The following is an 18,214-nucleotide window of genomic DNA, read 5'->3' on the forward strand; positions in this document are numbered from 1 at the left end:
GACGGGGGTCTCACCATGTTAGCCAGGATGGTCTCGATCTCCTGACCTTGTGATCCACCCGTCTCGGCCTCCCAAAGTGCTGAGATTACAGGCTTGAGCCACCGCGCCCGGCGACTACTTAATGATACTCTCATTGCCGTCAGGGGTGGAAGTTGGGAATCTATCCAGCCAATTGAATATAGGAAGTAGTAGTACTGCCTATATAAGTAGGAGTTCACTAACGGGATTCAATATCAAGACCCTGTCTCCTGTCTGTCATTACAACCTATTATACAAGATAATCATAGGGTTTTAGAACTGCAAAAACCCTTTACAGGTCAGGCACGGTGGCTCACGCCTGTAATTCTGGCACTTTGTGAGGTCAAGGCGGGCGGATCACGAGGTCAGTAGATTGAGACCATTCAGGATCCAGGCTAACATGGTGAAACCTCGTCTCTACTAAAAATACAAAAATTAGCAGGGCGTGGTGGCACATGTCTGCAATGCCAACTACTTGGGAGGCTGAGGCAGGAGAATTGTTTGAACCCAGGAGGCGGAGGTTGCAGTGAGCCGAGATCGCACCACCGCACTCCAGCCTGGCGACAGAGTGAGACTCCGTCTCAGAAAAAAAAAAAATGGGGAGGCTAGGTATGGTGGCTCACACCTGTAATCCCAGCACTCTGGGAGGCTGAGGCAGGCAGATCACCTGAGGTCAGGAATTTGAGATCAGCCTGGAAAACACGGTGAAACCCCATCTCTACTAAAAATACAAATATTAGCTGGGTGTGGTGGCAAGCGCCTGTAATCTCAGCTACTCAAGAGGCCGAGGCAGGAGAACCACTTGAACCCAGGAGGCGGAGGTTCCAGTGAGCTAAGATTGTACCATTGCACTCCAGCTTAGGCAACAAGAGCGAAATTCTGTCTCAAAAAATTCAGCTATGTCATGGCATGTACTTTAAAATTCTTTTTTCTTTTCTTTTCTTTATTTCTTTATTTATTGAGACAGAGTTTTGCTCTTTTTGCCCAGGCTGGAGTGCAATGGCGCGATCTCGGCTCACCGCAACCTCCACCTCCTGGGTTCAAGTGATTCTCCTGCCTCAGCCTCCCAAGTAGCTGGGATTACAGACATGCGCCACCACCCTGGCTAATTTTGTATTTTTAGTAGAGACAGAGTTTCTCCATGTTGGTCAGGCTGGTCTTGAACTCCCGACTTCAGGTGATCCACCCGCCTTGGCCTCCCAAAGTGCTGGGATTACAGGCGTGAGCCACTGTGCCCGGCATCTTTTTTCTTTTCTACTCTTTTTCTTTTTGAAATGGAGTTTTGCTCTTGTTGCCCAGGCTGGAGTGCAATGGCTCGATCTTGGCTCACTGCAACCTCTGCCTCCCAGGTTCAAGCGATTTTCCTGCCTCAGCCTCCTGAGTAGCTAAGAATACAGGCGCATGCCACCACGCCTGGCTAATTTTCTATTTTTGGTAGAGACAGAGTTTCTCCATGTTGGTCAGGCTGGTCTTGAATATCCGACCTCCGACCTCAGGTGATTGGCCCGCCTTGGCCTCCCAAAGTGCTGGGATTACAGGTATGAGCCACTGTGTCCTGCCAAAAAAAATTTTTTTTTTTTCCAGAGATGAAGGTCTCACTATGTTGCCCAGGCTGATCTCCAACTCATGGCACAAGCCATCCTCTTGCCTTGAACCTCCCAAAGTGCTGAGATTACAGGCACGAGCCACCACGCCCACTCCCCTCCCCTCCAACGACTTTCTTTTTATTGCCAAATAATAGCCCATTGTATATATATGTCACATTTTATCCATTCATCAGTTGATGGTTATTTAGCTGAATTTTAACTAAATGTTATCTCATAACTGGCAGAAGCTTATAATCAAGACATAAGTGTATATCTTTCTATGTTGAATTTATACCTAAAGAAGTATACTTATTAGGAATGACAATTAAAATCTCTTACTTGAAAAATCGATACTTTTTTCTTTTCTTTTCAAAAATGTTTTTTGAGATGGAGTCTCACTCTGTCGCCCAGGCTGGAGTGCAATGGCATGATCTCTGCTCATTGCAACCTCCGCCTTCCGGGTTAAAGCAATTCTCCTGCTTCAACCTCCTGAGTAGCTGGGATTACAGGCACGCGCCACCATGCCCGGCTAATTTTTCTATTTTTTAGTAGAAATGGGGTTTCACCATGTTGTTCAGGGTGGTCTTGAACTCCTGACCTCGTGATCCGTCCGCCTCGGCCTCCCAAAGTGCTGGGATTACAGGCATAAACCATCACGCCCGGCCGATACTTTTTTCTTTAAATTTTCTGATGCGTATGGTAATACTGTGGAAAGAAAAAGTAAAGCCTGCCCGTATGTTTTTCGGCTCTTCTGATCCCCCAGGAAAAGAGAGGCATGTATGTAGGTAGATCAGGTGAGTGATAGCCCTCAGGAAGAGAAAATAAAAGGATTCACATCAAGACTTTTTTTGGTTTTCAAGTATGAAAGGTTAAGAAGAGAAAGGGCATTTGGGGCTCACAGCCAACCAGCTGGTCGGCATTCCTACTACCCAAACATCTAAATGACATATAAGGGTGAATGTGAGGTGAGGGTGAGAATGGAGTAAACACAGGAAGCAAATTCAGTCCCATCCGGCACTTTAGACTTAGTATTTTCATCCTTGTCCTTCCAAATTTATAGGTTTGTTCTTGCCCAACCTTCATATTGTTTTTGTGGGTCTCCAGGTGGGTCATGCGTAGGAAACTTTAGGGAACTACTTCATACTTGGTGGGAAATACTTGAACTTGTAAACCCCAAGCTAAGGGTAGTTATGATCCCGGTGGGTGGCCAGTTCTCCCCCTAAATCTATGTTTATCCTGCCTTTCCTCCCCCTTTTCTTAAACGAGTCGGGACGGAGAACTGAGTCACCTAAGGCGGGGAGAAGGGACTTTTCAGAGTGTCTTCCGTCCCATTTGCGGACGTCAGGTGCGCACACCGGGAAGCGATCTTGACTCAGCCCGCTCTGGCGTGGGCGTTGTGCCATTCCCCACACGTGACGCTCTGCCAGGCGGCAGAAATCTCACTTGTCATGGGACTTATTCACTCCAGTGACTCCACCCCTTTCCTCCTCTGCTCCCCAACCTCCCACTTACCCTTTCCGCCCCACTTCGAGACTTGAGGAAAGGAGGGTGGCTGGAGCCTGGAAATGTCCCCGTCCCAAATTGGCCAGAAGTAGCAGACACACTATTTGGGAAAGTGCAACATGTAACTTTTCAGTTTCACCCTTCTCCAGAATGCTATCACTCTTCCTGTTTATTTTTTAATAACTTGAGATATAATTCACACGCCATATGATTCACTCGCTTAACGTGTAAAGTTGAATGTCTTTTAGCATATTTAGAGTTATGTATACATCACTATAATCAATTTTTAGAACACTTTCATTATCCCAAAAGGAAATCCCATACCTATTAGCAGTAACTCCAATTTCCCCTCATCTCACCCTTGCTCTTCCATAGCACAAAACAGCCCTATTCTAGTCGAGACCACCTTTCCACTTAGGTAGACCCTGGTTATGGTTTTTTCCCCTCCCTTTCTGTTTCCCATTTTTTTCGGAGCCCGGAATTCTCAATCTGGAGAACTGGTTTGAGTCCCGGCTCAGCCCGTTTCCCGTTCCAGGGGCGTGACCTTGAGAGCACCGCCACTTTTCCGGGCCTAGTTTCTTTGTCTGTGAAACGAGGTCCAAACATCTGCCGCTTTACGCCCGTTGTGGGGATGAAGTGAGAAGGTGCTTTGTGAGCTTTAAAAATCCATAGAAATGCCAGCTACGTTAACTCGTCACTCTTCCCGAACCCCTCCCTTTCCCCTGGGACCCGCCCCGCGAATCCCGCCGTGATGGACACTTTTCCCACTCTCCGACCGCAGTCTTTCCCATTGGCGCCCGCATCATCCTCGCGGCGCCGGGTGTTGACGCCACGGCTTCCTCCGCCGGCGCCCGAAGACGCATGGCCCCTCCCCCGGCCGCGCCTGGCCTCCCGCGGCGCCCCGCCCTTCGGGCCGACGCGTCGCCAGCCCCGCCCCGCGGATGACGTGTGGCGCGCGCGGCCCGGCCGCCCCGGCAGTTGGTGCAGCGGCGGTTGGGGTGAGAGCGCACACGCCACCCCTCCCCTCCTCCGGCCCCGACCCCCACCCCGCCGGGCCCAGCCCCAGCCCCGGCCCGGGCTCCAGCCCTAGTCCCCGTCCCAGCCCAAGCCGGGCCAGTCCCGTGCGGGCCGGTGCCGCCCCTCAGCCGGCGACGCCCCGGGCCGCCCGCCCGCCCGCCCGCTTGCCACCATGGAGCTGGAGGACGGTGTGGTGTATCAGGAGGAACCCGGCGGCTCCGGGGCCGTGATGTCGGAGCGGGTGTCCGGCCTGGCCGGCTCCATCTACCGCGAGTTCGAGCGGCTCATCGGGCGTTACGACGAGGAGGTGGTCAAGGAGCTGATGCCGCTGGTGGTGGCTGTACTGGAGAACCTGGACTCGGTGTTCGCGCAGGACCAGGAGCACCAGGTGGAGCTGGAGCTGCTGCGGGACGACAACGAGCAGCTCATCACCCAGTACGAGCGGGAGAAGGCGCTGCGCAAGCACGCCGAGGAGGTGAGGCCGGCGGCAGGGCGGGGGCCGCGGGATCCGTCCCCGGGGGCGGTCGGGGCGGGGGTCGCGGCCCGGTCGGGGACTAGAGGCGCGACGGGCCTCCTGGAGAGCTGGCCTGAGGCCGATGCCCCCCCGGGACCGAGCCCGGCGGCCTCCAGGTACCCCGGGACCCAGGCCGGCGTTGGAAGCCGAGGCCGGCTACTGAGTGTCCTGGGAAGGGAGCGAGATGGAGGAGGCAGGGCCCGGGGAGGAAGCGACAGCCTGGCCTGAGGACACATGGGGTTAGCCAAGGGCGGAGATTGTTGGGTGTCTGGTTGCTTCTTGTTGTTGAGGGAAGTTTCCGACCACCGTGGGATAGTCAGATGGCGGTTCAAAGTTTTACCCCTGGGGAGGGGGACACTTCTGTCCTGGATATGTAACTTCCGCTAGTTCCAGTACCTTTCCAGGGGGTTGCCTTGCTTTGGGAAGTTAGAGATCTCCCTCTTTCGGTCAGTTTCTTCTTGGCGTTTTAATCTTGTTGAGAAAGAGGTCTTATTTTATATTCTATGTGCCTTGGTTGACACTTTGTCAACTTTTAGATGTTGTGTGGCAGTATTCAATGAATAGATAAACAATTTCATGGGTATCCCAAACCAGAGCATTCCACAGTATCAGGAGGTAACCTTGGACAGTTCCCTTCAGAAACCCTCCATTTATTTATAAAAAGGATTGGGGGGCGGGGTTGGGAAGATGTAGGTGACAGTTGACAACACTTTTTCCGTCTGAGTTTCCTTCTCAGACTGCTGTTTATACGTGCATTTAGTCACCTGTTAACTCTAGCACCTGAGCAGTGACCTGGGCGCCCTCACCTCGACTCTGTGAACCTTTTGGAGTTCTAGGGTGCAAGTGATAGGTCCTTGGCTTTTGAGAGTGACAAGGATTTTAGCTTTCAGCCTGCATTGGCGTTATTTCTGTGGACCTTATCAAAGACAGGTGAAGTGTCCTATTTTTGTTTCTCAAGCACCTAGTACACCTAGTTAAATACATGGTGATCAAAGGAGGCGAAATAACTAATTATTGAAGGAATGACATGGTATTTTTCAGAAAGACTTGAAGAGTTTTTAGGATGTGAGATTTGTAGCTCATTTCCTAACACTGAATAGTAACACCATTAAAAATTTTTGTTTTGTTTTGTCATGTATACCTTTGCATCTGGTTAAGTAGTTCTTTTCCTTTTTTAAAAGCTTGACTGTAGTGATGATTTTTAGTTCTGATTGTGGGATCCAGTTTTCTCAAGGGAATGGTATTGAATTTGCCAAACAAAATTGACTCTTTTTTTTTTTTTTTTTTTTTTTTTGAGACATAGTCTCACTCTGTCACCCAGGCTGGAGTGCAGTGGAGTGATCTTGGCTCACTGCAACCTCTGCCTCCCGGTGAGCCTCTGCCTCCCCTGTTCAAGCGATTCTTGTGCCTCAGCTTCCTAAATAGCTGGGACAACACTCCCCGCTAATTTTTGTTTTTGGTAGAGAGGGGATTTCTCCATGGTGCCTAGGATGGTCTTGAACTCCTGACCTCAAGTGATCTGCCCACTTTGGCCTGGGGCTGACCATGCCAGTGCTGGGATTACAGGCGTGAGCCACTGCACCCCGCCAGAATGGACTATTTCAAGAGCTTTTCCTTTCATATAGGGAAGGATGGGATGAAAAACTAGATAATGATAGGATCACAATTTCCACTTGTTTGTTAGCACTCTTTGTAGAACAGAGGTCAAGTGCTACTTCTGAGAGGGCTTGCTGCTGCTTCATGCTCACTGGCCCTTGCCAGTGTGTGGATATACGTGGAAGTGACTGGGAATTAACCACATGTACACACAGGTTCAAGCAAGCCTGACATGACCTTTTACCTCACATAAAATAAATGCTCCTTCCAGCCTTAAACTCCTGTCAGTCTGTGTAAATATAGGCAAAATGCCAAGGTCACACATGCCAAGAAAACCATATGCCACAGGTTGCAGAATCAGAAAACAAAACTGACCAACTGCTAGACTCTGGGTTCCATATTAATTTCTTAAGTAAATGACTTTAAAAAAATAGGTTATCCAGTGAATTTATTTGTAGTTTATATTTTTTCAGTCACATCTATAAATTCTCCGCAGTGAAACCATTGGGCAAAGGGTCATGACCTGAGAACAGAGAACATTTATGAAAAGCTAAATAAGCCAACTCCCAGGCCACAAACATAAACACATCTTGTTATCAGACAGTCTCTCTCTGTCGCCAGGCTGGAGTGCAGTGGCACGATCTCGGCTCACTGCCTCCCGGGTTCAAGCAGTTCTCCTGCCTCAGCCTCCCGAGTAGCTGGGACTACAGGCACGTGCCTCCCCACCTGGCTAATATATATATATATTTTTGTATTTTAATAGAGATGGGATTTCACCATGTTGCCCAGGCTGGTCTTGAACTCCTGAGCTTAGGCAATCTGCCCACCTCAGCCGTCCAAAGTGCTGGGCTTGCAGGTGTGAGCCACCGCGGGCCCATCCATCGGTTTTCGTGAAAGATCATAAATCGTGTGTTGCTCAGTATCCAGAAATTGTCTCCCTTTGGCCAATATGTAGAGTGAATTCTGTGTTTAGTTTTCTGTGAGTGCTTTGTGCCTTTTTTTTTTTTTTTTTTTTTTTTAAAGATGGAGTCTCGGCCGGGCGCGGTGGCTCAAGCCTGTAATCCCAGCACTTTGGGAGGCCGAGACGGGCGGATTACGAGGTCAGGAGATCGAGACCATCCTGGCTAACACGGTGAAACCCCATCTCTACTAAGAAATACAAAAAACTAGCCGGGTGAGGTGGCGGGTGCCTGTAGTCCCAGCTACTCCGGAGGCTGAGGCAGGAGAACGGCATAAACCCGGGAGGCGGAGCTTGCAGTGAGCTGAGATCCGGCCACTGCACTCCAGCCTGGGCGATAGAGCGAGACTCCGCCTCAAAAAAAAAAAAAAAAAAAAAAAAAAAAAGATGGAGTCTCGCTCTGTCGCCCAGGCTGGAGTGCAGTGGCACAATCTTGGCTCACTGCAACCTCCACCTCCTAGGTTCAAGTGATTCTCCTGCCTCAGCCTCCCGAGTAGCTGGGATTACAGGCCTGTGCCACCATGCCCGGGTAATTTTTTTTGTATTTTTGGTAGAGATGGGGTTTCACCATTTTAGCCAGGATGGGCTCAGTCTCTTGACCTCATGATCTGCCTGCCTGGGCGTCCCAAAGTGCTAGGATAATAGGCATGAGCCACTGTGCTGGCCTGTTTGTGTATTTAATGTGGAGACCAGGAGTCTATTATAGCAAAAGTAAGTGCCTCAGCATATTTACAGCAAAAATGATTTGAAAACAAGGAAATTATCCATCACCAGAGAGAGTAAATTCTGAGCACCTTTGTGGAAACTTAGGTGGGTATGTAAATAGTGAGAATGTTTTAGGAGTGTGTGAGGTGCTATAATCTCTTGCTTGCAGGAATTCTCAGCAAGGCATCAGAAATTTAATCTTTATATTGATAGGACATATTTTGAATACCTTCTGACTTTTTTCTTTGCTTTTATTTGAATTTTTAGTGTGGAGCTAGTCTGCTGTTTTAGGGATTCTTTAAAAACGACCTAAAGAAGGGCTAATTTTAGATAGATTTGGACCTGTTTCAGATGCTAATCAAGAAATCTGTCATCTTATGCCCGTCACTCTCTCCTTTGGGCTGCCTGCGACACACCTCTCCGTTCTTTAACCAAGACCCGTCGGATGCCTTTGCCCATGCTCTAGAATGCTCTCCTTAGAGTTTTACATAGCTAGCTCCTCACTTTCTACTCTGTTTAAATTTGACTTTTTCAGCCAGAACATGCTGTTGACTCTGTCCAGAATAAGCCCTGTGAACCTATTGAATAATTTATTTTTAAATCAGTGACTTTTAAATTTAAATTCTTTTTGGAGACAGAGTCTCACGCAATCACCTAGGCTAGGGTGTAGTGGCACAGTCACAGCTGACTGCAGCCTCAATCTCTTGGGCTCAAGTTATCCTCTGGCCTCAGCCTCCTGAGTAGCTAGGACCACAGGCATGCATCACCACACTGGGCTAATTAAATTTTTTATAGAGACAAGGTCTCACTATGTTGCCCAGTCTAGTCTGGAACTCTTGGGCTCAAGTGATCCTCCTGCCTTGTGGATCCTGCCAGTGTTGGGACTTACAGGGGTGAGCCACTGTGCCCAGCCCAGTGACTTTTTAAAATAAAAATCTGGATACAAAATGATCTGGAGAGAGAGATTATAACTGGGTATGTTAGGGGTTTTCTGCAACTTCTGATTCTTTTAAAACAGGCATGATTTGCTTTAATTTTAAAAAGAGGGCCAGGTGTGGTGGCTCACATCTGTAATCCCAGCACTTTGGGAGGCCAAGGCAGACGGATCACTTGAGGTCAGGAGTGTGAGACCAGCCTCGCCAACATGGTGAAACCCTGTCTCTACTAGAAATACAAAAATTACCCGGGTGTGGCGGCAGATGCCTATAATCCCAGCTACTGGGGAGACTGAGGCAGAAGAATTGCTTGAACCTGGGAGGTGGAGGTTGCAGTGAGCTGGGATCGTGCCACTATACTCCAGCCTGGGCAATAGAGTGAGACTCCCTCTCAAAAAAAAAAAAAAAAAAAAAAAGAAACTTCTGGGGCCGGGCGCGGTGGCTCAAGCCTGTAATCCCAGCACTTTGGGAGGCCGAGGCGGGTGGATCACGAGGTCAGGAGATCGAGACTATCCTGGCTAACATGGTGAAACCCCGTCTCTACTAAAAATACAAAAAACTAGCCGGGCGTGGTGGCGGGCGCCTGTAGTCTCAGCTACTTGGGAGGCTGAGGCGGGAGAATGGCGTGAACCCGGGAGGCGGAGCTTGCAGTGAGCCGAGATCACGCCACTGCACTCCAGCCTGGGAGACACAGCGAGACTCCGTCTCAAAAAAAAAAAAAAAAAAAAAAAAAGAAACTTCTGAAAAGTAGACATACAAGTTTAAAGAACCTTTTCCTTCGGAATTTAGTTCCTAGTGATTCTGTGGGTCTTTTATGTTATCACCGTTATTCTCAAAGTGAGAGCTCATTTAACATCATTTGGTAGAGGGAGACTGCACATAAAAACGAAGATGCACCATCTTCTTTCCTTTTCTTTTTTTTTTTTTTTTGAGGTGGAGTTTCGCTCTTGTTGCCCAGGCTAGAGTGCAATGGTGCGATCGTGGCTCACTGCAACCTCTGCCTTCTGGGTTCAAACGATTCTCCTGCCTCAGCCTCTCAAGTAGCTGGGATTATAGGCATGCGCCACCATGTCCGGCTAATTTTGTATTTTTAATGGAGATGGGGTTTCTCCATGTTGGTCAGGCTGGTCTCGAACTCCTGACCTCAGGTAATCTGCCTGCCTCAGCCTCCTAAAGTGCTGGGATTGCTGGTGTGAGCCACCATGCCTAGCTCCTTCCCCCCCACACTTTTTTTTTTTTTTTTTTTTTTTTTTTTTTTGAGACGGAGTCTCGATCTCTCGCCCAGGCTGGAGTGCAGTGGCGCGATCTCGGCTCACTGCAAGCTCCGCCTCCCGGGCCGACGCCATTCTCCTGCCTCAGCCTCCCGAGTAGCTGGGACCATAGGCGCCCGCCTCCGCGCCCGGCTAATTTTTTGTATTTTTAGTAGAGACGGGGTTTCACCGTTTTAGCCAGGATGGTCTCGATCTCCTGACCTTGTGATCCACCCGCCTCAGCCTCCCAAAGTGCTGGGATTACAGACGTGAGCCACTGCGCCCGGCCCACTTTTTTTTTTTTTGAGGTGGAGTCTCGCTCTGTCGCCCAGGCTGGAGTGCTGTGGCGCCATCTCAGCTCACTGCAAGCTCCGCCTCCCAGGTTCGCACCATTCCCCTGCCTCAGCCTCCCGATTAGCTGGGACTACAGGCGCCCGCCACCACGCCCGGCTAATTTTTTGTATTTTTAGTAGAGACGGGGTTTCACCGTGTTAGCCAGGATGGTCTCGATCTCCTGACCTCGTGATCTGCCTGCCTCGGCCTCCCAAACTGCTGGGATTACAGGCGTGAGCCACCGCACCCGGCCATCTTCCCTCCTTTTTGAGATAGACTCATACATGCAGAGAATGGGCTAAAGAGAGAATGTCTTTACTGGGAATGGATTGTGTGATTTTGTGACTGCTTTTTTGTGGCCTTTTGCTTAAAAAAAAAAAAAGGATGAGTTCAAGCCTGGGCAACGTAGTGAGACACCTTTCCCCCCAAAACCATAAAAAAAATAGCTGGGTGTGATGGTGCGAGCCTGCAGTCCTAGCTACTCAGGAGGCTAAGGCAGGAGGATCACTTGAGCCCAGGAGTTTGAGACTGCAGTGAGCTATCAGGGCCACGGCACTCCAGCCTTGACAACAGAGCAAGACCCTGTTTCTTACCAAAAACCAAAACAATAGGATGGTTGAATGTAGAGGTGAGAGACACTGCTGAGAATTTTCTAACTTGTTCCTACGGAATTAGCACTTAAAGCAGTAACAAAATGATTTTTGTTTAAATGGAAACTTTTGACACTTTTTTTTTTTTTTTGAGATGGAGTCTCAAAAAATTTTCTAACTTGAGAATTTTCTAACTTGTTCCCACGGAATCAGCACTTAAAGCAGTAACAAAATGATTTTTGTTTAAATGGAGACTTTTGACACTTTTTTTTTTTTTTTTTTGGGACAGAGTCTCACTCTGTCGCCCAGGCTGGAGTGCAGTGGCGTGATCTTGGCTCACTGCCAGCTCCGCCTCCTGGGTTCACGCCTTTCTCCTGCCTCAGCCTCCCCAGCAGCTGGGACTACAGGTGCCCCTCACCATGCCCGGCTAGTTTTTATTTTTTAGTAGAGACAGGGTTTCACCGTGTTAGCCAGGATGGTCTTGATCTCCTGACCTCGTGATCCGCCTGCCTCGGCCTCCCACAGTGCTGGCATTACAGGTGTGAGCCACCGCGCCCAGCCGACTTTTGACACTTCTTATCTTTGGAAGTGTATGAACATGGAACCCATAAGACTCATGGGCAGGAAAATAGGTATTGACATTCATTGTTCTTGTTTTAGTGTTCTCATTCATTTTTTTTTTTTTTTTTTTTCCGAGACAGAGTCTCACTCTGTCGCCCAGACTAGAGGGCAGTGGCATGATCCCAGCTCATTGCAACCTCCACCTCCCAGGTTCAAGCAATTCTCCTGCCTCAGCTGCCTGAGTGGCTGGGATTACAGGTGTGCACCACTACACTCAGCTAATTTTTGTATTTTCAGTAGAGACAGGTTTCACCATGTTGGCCAGGGTGGTCTCAAACTCCTGACCTCAAGTGATCCATCTGCCTCAACCTCCCAAAGTGCTGGGATTACAGATGTGAGCCACCACACTTGGCCCACACTTGATATTTTAGTTTTTAATTTTATTTATTTTTGATACTGAGTCTCACGCTCTGTCGCCTAGGCTGGGGTGCAGAGGCACAATCTTGGCTTACTGCAACCTCTGCCTCCTGGGTTCAAGCAGTTCTCCTGCCTCAGCCTCCTGAGTAGCTGGGATTATAGGCGTGCGTCATCATGCCCAGCTACTTTTTGTACTTTTAGTAGAAATGGGGTTTCACCATGTTAGCCAGGCTGGTCTTGAACTCCTGACCTTGTGATCCGCCCACCTTGGCCTCCCACAATGCTGAGATTACAGGCATGAGCCACTGTGCCCAGCCCATTTTTAAAAAAATTTATTTTTGAGACAGAGTCTTGTGCTGTCGCCCAGGCTGGAGTGCAGTGGCATGATCTCAGATCACTGTAACTTCCACTTCCCAGGTTCTAGCGATTCTCGTGCTTCAGCCTCCCGAGTATCTGGGATTATAGGCATGCGCCAGCATGCCCAGCTAATTTTTGTATTCTTAATAGAGACGGGGTTTCACCGTGTTGTCCAGGCTGATCTCAAACTCTTGACCTCAGGTGATCCCCCTGCCTCGGCCTCCCAAAGTGCTGGGATTATAAGCGTGAGCCCCCACACCTGGCCTAAAAAACACATATTTTTATAGATTTTTTGATTGATTGATTGAGATGAGATCTCACTCTGTTGCCCAGGCCAGAGTGCAGTGGTGTGATCCCAGCTCACTGCACCCTCTGCCTCCGGGGCTCAATGATCCTCCCATCTCAACCTCCCGAATAGCTGGGACTGTAGAATCATGCTGCCATGCCTGGCTAATTTTTGTATTTTTTGAAAAAATGGGTTTCCCATGTTGCCCAGGCTGATCTTGAACATTTGGGCTCAGATGATCCTCACATCTCAGCCTCCCAAAGTGCTGGGATTACAGGCATGGGCCACCGCACCCGGCCATACTGTGTTTTATTTTCTTAAGAATTACAGCGTTCAGTAGTTTGGCATAATAGGCACACCCAAAAATGTTTGAACTGAACCATGGGAATTTATATATTAATGTAATAGAGAAGTGCTGAGTTGAGGGTATAGAATTTTATTTTATGTTTTTTTTTTTAGACAAAGTCTGGCCCAGGTTGGAGTACAGTGGTATGATCTTGGCTCACTGCAGCCATTGCCTCTTGGGCTCAAGCCATCGTTCCGTCTCAGCCTTCCAAGTAGATGGGACTACAGGTGTGCACCACCATGCCCAGCTAATTTTTGATATTTTGTAGAGATGGGGTTTCACCATGTTGCCCAGGCTGGTCTCGAATTTGTGAGCTCAAGTGATCTGCCTGCCTCTGCCTCCCGAAGTGCTGGGATTACAGGCGTGAGCCACCGCGTCCAGCTAGGGCTTTTTTAAAAAAAATTAGCATACTTTTTCAGTAATTCCGCCACCCCCCCAACTTTTTATTAGGAAAACTTTCAAACATATAGAAAAATGGAAAGTATATTTGTCATTTGTATACCCACTGTATAGATTCAGTAATTGTTTTATTTGTCTGTATATGTGGATGTGTGGGTGTAGATACACGTACACACATACACACATATTTAATTGCTGAACCATTTTAAATTGCAGACATTATGATTCTTTGCCCCTCAGTATTTAACTTATTTAAATTACAGACATTATGATACTTTGCCTTGGGACTTAACGTATGTATCTCCTAAAAAATGAGAATATTCTGCCATATAACCACCATATTATTTATGTTTGAGAACATTTCCAGGACCAGGTGTAGTAACTAACGCCTGTAATCCCAGCACTTTGGGAGGCTGAGGTGGGCGGAACACTTGAGCTCATGAGTTGAAGATCTGCCTGGGTAACATGGCAAAACCTTGTCTCTACAAAAAATATAAAAATTAGCCTGGTGTGGTGGTGCGTGCCTATAGTCCCAGCTACTTGGGTGGCCAGGGCAGGAGGATCGCATGAGCCTAGGAAGTCAAGGCTGAGGTAAGATGTGTTCATGCCACTGTGCTCTAGCCTGGGCAACACAGTAAGACTCTGTCGAAAAAAAAAAGAGAATCTTTGTAATATCATCTTATATTAATTTGAATTAATTTTTAAGAGCACGGTATATGTCAGTTATTATAGAGCTGACTAGCTTCTTAATATGTTTATAATGAATTAATGAAACTCATCTGAGAGGAAGTGATTACATTTTAGTTACTTTTCTATACGAAATTTAAATTTGAGGCTGGGCGCGGTGGCTCATGCCTGTAATCCTAGCACTTTGGGAGGCCGAGGTGGACAGATCATGAGGTCAGGAGTTCGAGACCAGCCTGACCAACATGGTGAAACCCCATCTCTACTAAAAATACAAAAATTAGCCGGGCATGGTGGCATGTGCCTGTAATCCCAACTACTCTGGAGGCTGAGGCAGGAGAATCGCTTGAACCCGGGAGGTGGAGGTTGTGGTGAGCCGAGATTGTGCCACTGCACTCCAGCCTAGGCAACAGAGCGAGACTCCATCTAAAAAAAAAAAAAAAAAAAAAAAAAAAAAAAAAAAGGCCGGGCGCGGTGGCTCAGGCCTATAATCCCAGCACTTTGGGAGGCCGAGACGGATCCCAAGGTCAGGAGATCGAGACCATCCTGGCTAACACGGTGAAACCCCGTCTCTACTAAAAAATACAAAAAAACTAGCCGGGTGAGGTGGCGCCTGTAGTCCCAGCTACTCGGGAGGCTGAGGCAGGAGAATGGCGTAAACCCGGGTGGCAGAGCTTGCAGTGAGCTGAGATCCGGCCACTGCACTCCAGCCTGGGAGACTGAGCGAGACTCTGTCTCAAAAAAAAAAACAAAAAAAAAAAAGAAAAGAAAAAAATTTAAAATCTATAAAACGGAGTTAAAATTGGCTAGTTTTGTTTTAAAATTATCACATGGGCCAGGTGTGGTGGCTCATGTCTGTAATCCCAGCACTTTGGGAGTCCAAGGCGGTCGGATCACCTGGGGTCAGGAGTTCGAGAGCAGCCTGACCAACATGGAGAAACCCTGTCTCTACTAAAAATGTAAAATTAGCCAGGCATGGTGGTGCATGCCTGTAATCCCAGCTACTCAGGGGACTGAGACAGGAGAATCGCTTGAACCCGGGAGGTGGAGGTTGCAGTGAGCCGAGATCGTGCCATTGCACTCCAGCCTGGGAAACAAGAGTGAAACTCTGTCTCAAGATAAATAAATAAATAAATAAAATTATTAGATAAAAACTGTTATGGACCAGGCACAGTGGCTCATGCTTATAATCTTAGCAGTTTAGGAGACCAAGGAAGGAGGATAGCTTGAGCCCCAGAGTTCCAGATCGGCCTGGGCAACATAGTGAGACCATATCTTTACAAAAAATAGAAAAATTAGCCAGGTGTGGTGGTATACACCTGTGGCTCCAGCTACTCGAGATGCTGAGGTGGGAGGATCCCTTGAGCCCAGGAGTTCGAGGTTGCAGTGAGCCCCGATTGTGCCACTGCACTCTGGCACACTGTACCACTTGCTCTGGATGACAGAGCAAGACCCTGTCTCAAAAAGAAAATAAATTTTTTCCCCTTTTTGAAACTTTGAAATATAGAAATACGGAAACCGACCCTACATTTAATATTTTTGCTAGTAACTTTTTTTTTTTTTTTTTTTGAGACAGAGTCTCACTTTGTCACCCAGGCTGGAGTGTAGTGGTGCAATTTCATCTCACCACATCCTCCACCTCCTGGGTTCAAGTGATTCTCGTGCCTCAGCCTCTGAGTAGCTGGGACTACAGGTGCCCGCCACCACACCCAACTAATTTTTGTATTTTTAGTAGAGACGGGGTTTCGCCATGTTGACCATGCTGGGCTTGAACTTACGACCTCAGGTGACCTGCTTGCCTCAGCCTCCCAAAATGCTGGGATAACCAGTGCCAGCCACTGCCCCACAGCCATCTTTTTTTTTTTTTTTTTTTTTTACTTTTATCATTTCCAGGATATCTTGTTTCTGACTTGTTTACCTGTTCTGCCAGGATTATAGAGCCTGAGAAATTCTTTTACCTGCTGATAAGATTTCCTTTGGGGTACAGGCCTAGAATTTTTGTGATTCTGGATTCTATTATTGCCCCCCCCCCCGCCTTTTTTTTTTTTGAGACAGAGTCTCATGCTATTGCCCAGGCTGGAAGGCAGTGTTGCAATCACAGCTCACTGTAGCCTCAATCTCCTGGGCTCAAGCTATCCTCCTACCTCAGCCTCCCAAGTAACTGAGATTACAGGTGTGAGCCACCATGCCCTGTCTATTATTGCCTTTTTTTTTTTTAAGCTTTTTTTTTGAGATGGAGTCTTGCTCTGTTGCCCAGGCTGGAGTGCAGTGGCACGATCTCGGCTCACTGCAACCTCCACCTCCTGGGTTCAAGCAATTCTCCTGCTTCAGCCTCCTGAGTAGCTGGGAGTACAGGCGCGTGCCACTATGCCCAGCTAATTTTTGTAGTTTTAGTAGAGATGGGGTGTCACCATATTGGCCAAGCTGGTCTCGAACTCCTAACCTTGCAATCTGCCCACCTTGGCCTCCCAAAGTGCTGGGATTACAGGAGTGAGCCACTGTGTCCGGCTATTATTGCCCTTTACAGTGTGTTTTCTCTTGTTCTTCCTGCAGTTTTAATTTAATTAATTATTATTATTTTTTAGTAGAGATGGGGATTGAACTATGTTGCCCAGGCTGGTCTCGAACTCCTGGTCTCAAGTGATCTGCTGCCTTGGCCTCCCAAGGTTCTGGGATTGCAGGCGTGAGCCACTGCGCACGGCCTTCCTTCAGTTTCTTTTAAAGAGCTGGATGGGAACTTTATGATTTTCTAGTTCTATCTTATCCCATTTCCCCAAGTAGGTGGAAGGATAAAATAGTTAGATGGTTAGAAAGAACAAATATTTATTTATTTATTGAGCCAGGCTCTGTTCTTTTCCTTTTTTTTTTTTCTGAGATGGAAAGAATCTCACTCTTGCCCAGGCTGGAGTGCAGTGGTGGGATCTTGGCTCACTGTAACCTCCGCCTCCCGGGTTCAAGCGATTCTTCTGCCTCAGCCTCCCAAGTATCTGGGACTACAGGTGCACACCACCATGCCTGGCTACTTTTTGTATTTTTAATAGAGACGGGGTTTCAGCATATCGGCTAGGCTGGTCTTGAACTGCTGACCTTGTGATCAGCCAGCCTCAGCCTCCCAAAGTGCTGGGATTACAGGCGTGAGTCACTGCACCCGGCCTTTTTTTTTTTTTTTTTTTTTTTTTTAATTAAGATGAAGTCTTGCTCTGTTGCCCAGACTGGAGTGCAGTGGCTTGATCTCGGATCACTGCAACCTCCGCCTCCCAGTTTCAGGTGATTTTCCCACCTTAGCTTCCTGAGTAGCTGGGATTACAGGCACCCACCACCACACCTGGCTAATTTTTGTATTTTTGATAGAGACAAGGTTTCACCATGTTGGCAGGCTGGTCTCGAATTCCTGACCTCAGGTGATCCACCTGCCTTGGCCTCGCGAAGTGCTGGGATTACAGGCGTGAGCCACCGTGCCTGGCAGAGCAAGGCACTGTTCTAAGCCCTGGGGATGTAGCCACTAATGAAACAGACAGGGAAGGTAGCCCATGTTTTCTTGGAGTTCACATTGCAATAAACAATAAGCAAACCAGTTAATTACAGATGGTGATAGATGCCATGCAGGAAATAAACAGGGTGATGGGATAAAGACTAGAGTGGCAGGCACTTTATTTTACTTAAAATTTTTTTTAAATTTTATTTTTCTTATTTATTTTGAGACACGGTCTTGCTCTGTCACCCAGGCTGGTGTGCAATGGAGTGAGTGATCATAGCTCACTGCAGCCTCGAATTCCTGGGCTCTAATGATTCTCTCACCTCAACCTCCTAAGTAGCTGGGACTACAGGTGTATGCCATCATGCCCAGCTAGTGTGTGTGTGTGTGTGTGTGTGTGTGTGTGTGTGCGCGTGCGCGCGCGCGCGTTTGTAGAGTCGGGGGGATCTTGCTGTGTTGCCCAGGATGGCCTCGAACTCCTGGCCTCAAGTGATCCTCCTGCCTCTGCTTCCCAAAGTGCTGGTATTACAGACATGAACCACTGCGCCCCGGCCATAATTTTAGTTTTTTTAACCAAGCAAGCAGCAGTGAAGAGGTAGGCACTTTAGATGGAATAAACAAGTTAATAAAGGTTAAGCTTTAAGCGTTTTTTCAAGCTACTGGGGAATAAAAGGGAAGAAAAAA

At 48.0% G+C, this 18,214-nt stretch overlaps 4 protein-coding genes across 13 annotated transcripts in view; 1 reads left to right on the top strand and 3 right to left on the bottom strand.

Moving 5' to 3' along the window:
• UTP18 (UTP18 small subunit processome component) overlaps positions 1 to 18,214 on the bottom strand; it is a 241,757-nt gene that overhangs the window by 176,823 nt on the left and 46,720 nt on the right. The gene's annotated exons all lie outside the window — the stretch shown is intronic.
• The window catches only part of LOC126939625 (nucleoside diphosphate kinase B), a 259,418-nt gene that overhangs the window by 47,774 nt on the left and 193,430 nt on the right, over positions 1 to 18,214 (bottom strand). The window lies entirely within an intron of this gene.
• Positions 1 to 18,214, bottom strand: part of LOC126939627 (nucleoside diphosphate kinase A) — a 446,836-nt gene that overhangs the window by 38,376 nt on the left and 390,246 nt on the right. The window lies entirely within an intron of this gene.
• SPAG9 (sperm associated antigen 9) overlaps positions 4,081 to 18,214 on the top strand; it is a 161,734-nt gene continuing 147,600 nt past the window's right edge. For 2 of the 4 annotated variants that reach the window (XM_050765040.1, XM_050765042.1), the window contains exon 1: positions 4,081 to 4,599. In XM_050765040.1, coding sequence (XP_050620997.1) covers positions 4,297 to 4,599 — 303 coding nt within the window. In that variant the 5' untranslated portion in view covers positions 4,081 to 4,296. The remainder of the gene's footprint in view (positions 4,600 to 18,214) is intronic. The other 2 variants (XM_050765041.1, XM_050765039.1) reach the window with 2 other exon arrangements.

Source organism: Macaca thibetana, chromosome 16, assembly GCF_024542745.1.
Source record: "Macaca thibetana thibetana isolate TM-01 chromosome 16, ASM2454274v1, whole genome shotgun sequence".
NCBI lineage: Eukaryota > Metazoa > Chordata > Mammalia > Primates > Cercopithecidae > Macaca > Macaca thibetana.